At 49.7% G+C, this 6,143-nt stretch overlaps 1 protein-coding gene across 3 annotated transcripts in view; it reads right to left on the reverse strand.

Annotated features, from left to right (window-relative positions):
* Nucleotides 1–6,143, reverse strand: part of DDC (dopa decarboxylase) — a 68,102-nt gene that overhangs the window by 30,335 nt on the left and 31,624 nt on the right. For all 3 annotated transcript variants that reach the window (XM_015424875.1, XM_015424874.1, XM_015424876.1), the window contains one exon: nucleotides 5,644–5,787. In XM_015424875.1, the coding sequence (XP_015280361.1) occupies nucleotides 5,644–5,787 (144 nt within the window). The remainder of the gene's footprint in view (nucleotides 1–5,643; nucleotides 5,788–6,143) is intronic.

A 6,143-nucleotide genomic window follows, 5' to 3' on the forward strand; every position in this document is an offset into this window, starting at 1 on the left:
CAAACACAGGGCTTGGTCTGCACGTCTACGCGCGGGCCGCGGCTGGGAAGAGTATGCAGAGCTGCATCCTAAGTAGGGCTGCCAATCTCCAGGCAGGGCCTGGAGTTCCAGAAGTCCAACTGACCTCCAGATAACATAACATAAGAACATAAGAACATAAGAGATGCCAATGTTGGATCAGGCCAAAGGCCCATCTAGTCCAACACTCTGTATCACACAGTGGCCAGAAATACCAGTGCCATCAGGAGGTCCACCAGTGGGGCCGGGACATTAGAAGCCCTCCCACTGTTGCTCCCCCCAAGCACCAAGAAGACAGAGCATCACTTGCCCCAGAGCCCCTATCTATGCCTTGTGGCTAATAGCCACTGATGGACCTCTGCTCCATGTGCTTATCTAATTCCCTTTTGAAGCCGTCCATGCTTGTAGCCGCCACCACTTCCTGTGGCAGTGAATTCCATGTGTTAATCACTCTTTGGGTGAAGAAGTCCTTCCTTTTCTCCGTTCTAACCCAACCGCTCAGCAATTTCATGGAGTGCCCATGAGTTCTTGTATTGTGAGAAAGGGAGAAAAGTACCTCTTTCTCTACCTGCTCTTTCCCATGCATAATCATAAACCTCAATCATGTCACCCCTCAGTCGTCGTTTCTCCAAGCTAAAGAGCCCTAAGCGCCTTAACCTTTCCTCATAGGGAAAGTGTTCCAACCCCTTTATCATTCGAGTTGCCCTTTTCTGCACTTTTTCCAAAGCTATAATATCCTTTTTAAGGTCTCCTGGAGGACACGGCAGCTTCCGAGGGCAGACTCTGTGGCGTATCCTACATTCTGGGTGAAATTCTTTCCCAGACTCCCCCCTCCACAGTCACTGCCCCCAATTCTCCAGGAATTCCCCAGGCTGGAGAGGCCACCCACACGAAGCTGCCTTAGATTGTATCAGACTGTCGGTCCATCAAGTTCAGACTGGCTATCCGGGGCCTCCGGCAGAGCTCTTTCACATCACCTACTTTCTGGCCCTCTTAATTGGAGATGCTGGGATTCAACCTGGGACCTTCTCCATGCAAAACGGAGGCTCTTCCACTGAGCCACGGCCCCTACAGAGACTGGCAGTGGCTGTCCAGGGTCCCAGGAAGAGGTCTTTCACATTACCAGTTTGTGAAAGAGCCAGTTTGGTGTAGTGGTTAAGTGCGCGGACTCTAATCTGGGAGAACCGGGTTTGATTCCCCACTCCTCCACTTGCACCTGGCTGGATGACCTTGGGCAAGCCGTAGCTCTGATAAGAGCTGTCCTTGAAAAAGAGCAGTTTCTGTCAGAGCTCTCTCAGCCCCACCTACCTCACAGGGTGTCTGTTGTGGGGAGGGGAAGGGAAAGGAGTTTGTAAGATGCTCTGAGACACCTTTGGGTAGTGAAGGGCCGGGTATAAATCCAATCATTTTTTCTGTCTTCTTCTTACCTACTGCCTTGTCCTTGTAACTGGAGATGCGGGGGGGGGGGGGTTGATCCTGAACCTTCTGCATGCAAAGTGGAAATTCATAGGCCCATTCTGCATCCAGCATTCGCTCCACTGTTTTACCAAACCCGCATTGGAACAGAGATTCCCCTCTGCATTGCATGCCACTTTCTCCTTCTGTGATTGTCGGATTTTATGGAAGCCTCCACACTGCGTGCCGGTTTCACTTCCTGTGATCTCTTGGTTTTATGGTAGCCGTCTGCATAGATTTATGGCCATTTTATGGCCATCAAGTCACAGTGACCCCTGGTGAGGTTTTCTAGGTAAGAGACGTTCAGAAATGGTTGACCGTTGCCTGCCTCTGTGTCATGAGACTGGTATTCCCTGGAAGTCTCCCTTCCAGTTACTGACCACGACTGACCCTGCTAAGCTTCTGAGTTCTGACGAGATCAGGCTAGCCTGGGGGTGTGTTCAGACGGCTCTTTAGATCTGCGCCATGCACGAGTGCTTGGCAGAGTTAAATGTAATTTCTAGACAGCAACATAAGAACATAAGAACATAAGAGATGCCAATGTTGGATCAGGCCAAAGGCCCATCCAGTCCAACACTCTGGGTGCGTTCAGAAGCGGCCTTTCTGCCAGCATAAACTGCACCGGTTGGAACCGGTGCAGTTTATGCCGGCAGAAACGCGATCAGACTTACCTCCTGTCTGCGGAGCCCTCCGGTGGACGCCTGCTCACACGCTGCGGGCATCTGCGTGTGTGTTTTTTTTTAAAGGACAGTTTGAGCATACGCATAGGCAGCCATTCAGAGAATGGCGATTTTTGCGCATGCTCAACCCCCACCCCCCGTACATTTAAACTTTAAAGGTAAGCACTTACCTTTAAAGTTTAAAGCCCAACCTGGCCTCCCTGTAGTCCCGGACTCCTCCGGGAAGTTAAAGTAAGGCTTTTTTTTTTTACACAAACGCTCAGGGCAAAGCTTCGCCTGAGCGCATATCGCTTCCTTTTAAAAAAAATATGGTGGGGGAAAGCCGGAAGCCTCAGGCTTCCGACGGAAGTGTCTCTGTAACGGAGAAGAGCGATCAGACGCCGGGGTGCACCGATTACAACCGTTGCACTCTGTTTACCACCACTTTGGACCTAGTGGCGGAGTGCAACGGTTTAAAGGGATTTACAACGGTTAGGGACTTGAGGCAGATGTTCGCCGTGTGAACGCCCGTAAGTACACCGGTTGGAACCGGCACCCTAACCGTTGTAAATCCCCCGTCTGAACGCACCCTCTGTGTCACACAGTGGCCAGAAATACCAGGTGCCATCAGGAGGTCCACCACTGGGGCCAAGACATTAGAAGCCCTCCCGCTGTTGACCCCCTCCAGGCACCAAGATGACAGAGCATCACTTGCCCCAGAGTCCCTATCTATACCTTGTGGCTAATAGCCACTGATCTGGGAACATCTGGGAAACATACCTCGTCCGTGAGCATCCCGTTTTGCCGCACTTCGGAGCTGTATCAAAAAGGTAGTACTTTAAAACTGGAGTTTTCGGTTCCCAACGGGCCATTCATGGACTTTCCCCCGTCTGATCGTTACAGCGCGCAATTTAAAAAATGGTGCCCGTTCTGGATGGTCTGACCTCAGACCATCCCGAATGGGTGCCATTTAAAAAAATCTCGATTCTGCGCATGCGCGGAGAAATAAGGACACCATGTCACACCTAGGCTCTTGCCCAAACTTTCTTTAAAAAGTTTAAAACTCCTTCAGTGGACACCATGTGGACAATCCACAGCGGAGGCAGCGCACAGTAAGACAATTCACAGGGGGCTGTCTGGTCGTGCAAGGATGGATTTAAAAAATCAGGATCAAATTAGAGCCGGGCTAATGGCGGGATAAGCTGCCCGTCTGAACGCACCCTGGATGACCCAGGTCAGGGCTCCCACGTCTCTTAGCACTTACCAGAAGCAAGAATTGTATGTATTGTTGAATTCCACTCTGACAGGCCTGGTTTGTGTTTTAAAAAAAGAACGGCTATAGTGCACTTTAAAAAACCAAGGGCACAATCCACACAGAGGAAAGCCCTTCCACTGATTTCCACGTGAGCAATCTAAGCCCATTTCCCCTGCTGAAATCAACTTAACTTTTAAGCGCTTAAAATGGCTGCGTCATACTACAAGCTGCCGTGTTTCGTCAAATGGCCGTTTAAGATATGTGTCAGTCTGAGCAGCAACTCTAACAACTGGGCCTTTTTTTTGCCAAACTGGCAGAGCAGAAGTCCTTTTATCCCTTTAAATCCGGACGAGACAGACGAATCAGCATGTTGCGGAATTAGTTCAGTTTGCCACTAAGAGGGAGGGATAACGGTTACCTACCTTAATCTTAGCTGACACCTTTCTATAAACAAGGAGGAGACTCGGCACAAATCACAGGACTAGGTCAACTCCAGCTGATGACAGGAAAGCCGTTAAATAGGCCACACAAGGTCAAGGGAGGATGTAGGGGCCTACCTACATTTTGCACCTGGCTACCACCAGTCCAGCCATTACTCTCCCCCATCCCATTTGGTAAAACCAGGGCACTACATGACCACAGTGGCTTCAAGAATTTTCCATCCATCTGCAAAATGATAGGATCTTCTCTGAGTTTTCTAAACTGCAGGTGGGCCCAGTTTGATGGGATATGTAGCGTAGGGGAAGGGGGTTAGCCATCCACCCCAGCATGCTTTGCCAGTCTGCTGACCACACAGTGCTGTAATGATCTCTGGGAGGGAGGGAAAAAACAGGCCATTTGCCTGTCTTTTTCTCTTCCAGGGCTCAAACTGTGTGTGTGGGGGGGGATTTCAATTCAGGAGACTGAGCAGGAGTGTAAAAATTATACAACTTCCCCCATTTTGCACCACATAGGGTTGCCATCCCCCCGACGGGGGCAGCGTTGTCCCCACCTTTGAAGCCTCCAATCCACCAATGCCCAGATGGCCGATGGGGGAGCCGCCGCCCCCCCCCAAGCAGCCCCATCCATGTCCAACATGCCTGGTGTGATGACGTCACCTCGCACAGGGCATGTCATGCATGGGATGCTCTAGCATTGGGGGGGGGGGAATTCTATGGTAACTGTTATGTACTGTCACACACACCGTAGAGCTTGATGCAAGAGCTATATCTTCTCCTGGTTGCCAGCAAGCTGCCAATGGGTTTTGGAACTCCTATATGTATCTGGTAACTGTGTTTGGCAATGTACATTTTCTGTCGGTTCCCCCCTCCCTAGCAGTCAGCCCATATACCCATGCGCATATATTCATAGCTGCATTCTTGTTAGTCTACGCCAGGCCTGTCTGCTGTAACGTTATCATTTCCAAAGTCACAGGTGGTTAAGAGATGGAGTTGGCTCTCTGCTTTGCTTTGTTTTAATGAGTAGAAACTGTGGGAAGTATTAGACACTGATAACGGAGTTACCGTTGCGTTCCCAGAGATGTTGGGCGCGTAAACTGCTTTTTGGGCGCGAGCGGGAACCTTAGCTATTGGCTGCATTGATTATGAATTTGCTTTAACCTTCCTAGCTCAAGCCGTTAGGGTTATTCTAAACAGTTCTTCTGTGCAGTGACTCATGGCTTCAATAAAGTAATACTTTTTTACAAGTGTGTACTCCGTTGAATTGCGGTGGGACCTGACACTGGTATTGTAAAGCACTTAATCTGATTGGGTGCTCTGCACAGCCTTCCAATCAGAACACCAGAACGATTCTGGAGGAAAACAAACGCATTGGTTGTTATCTGTAAATATTGATTGGTTTTTATCTGACAGATGGGCATGGTTTACTATGCCCGGACAGTTTAAAAGAGAGCCTGTTGCGCTAATGTTTTGTGTTCGTTCTTCACCTATCTAGTAAAGCTGAATCACTGTTTGGGAAAAACTGCGTTGAGTCTCGTACTTAACAGTAACCATAGAGGCTTCCCCCCAAATGCTAGCGTGTCCCCCACGTGACGTGTCCTGCACGATGATGTCACTTCTGGGTGACGTCATCACGAGCGCCAGCAGACTCCAGGAAGAAGACTGGAGCCCCCCCACACACACCAGAACCCAGTAAGGACATGGCAACCGGAGCCTCACATCTGGTTTGGATTAGGAGCCTACACAACAATTTGGCTTTTGAAGACGCAGGGAAGATCTCATTACAGACCTCCCAGCTTCCAGGACAGTCAGTACTTACAAAGAATGGGATAAGACCAGCTGCTTTGTCTTGATCCAAAATTTTTCTTAGAGCTGATCCACGTACAGCAAACTTGTCATCCGTGGGGACCTCCTTGATCTTCACCCCGGCGATTAATCCAGCCTTTTCTACTGAAAAATGAGCCTGCAAATGAACAGGAGGAACTTCAGCCTTAATAAGCAGTCTCCCGGAAGCTATCCTGCTTTTATTTCGACACAACAGGATCTTGGTGTACAATCTAAGTGCGCCAGTCCTTTGTGTGCCATCACAGGCTCTTCCACTTGCCTGATCCTTCAGGTTCTTCCCCCTCTTCGACTTGGTGTAGTGGTTAAGTGTGCGGACTCTAATCTGGGAGAACCGGGTTTGATTCCCCACTCCTCCACTTGCACCTGGCTGAATGGCCTTGGGCAAGCCGTAGTTCTGATAAGAGCTGTTCTTGAAAAAGAGCAGTTTGTGTCAGAGCTCTCTCAACCCCACCTACCTCACAGGGTGTCTGTTGT

The sequence above is a fragment of the Gekko japonicus genome, unplaced genomic scaffold (genome assembly GCF_001447785.1).
Source record: "Gekko japonicus isolate JY-2015 unplaced genomic scaffold, Gekko_japonicus_V1.1 scaffold1220, whole genome shotgun sequence".
Lineage (NCBI taxonomy): Eukaryota > Metazoa > Chordata > Lepidosauria > Squamata > Gekkonidae > Gekko > Gekko japonicus.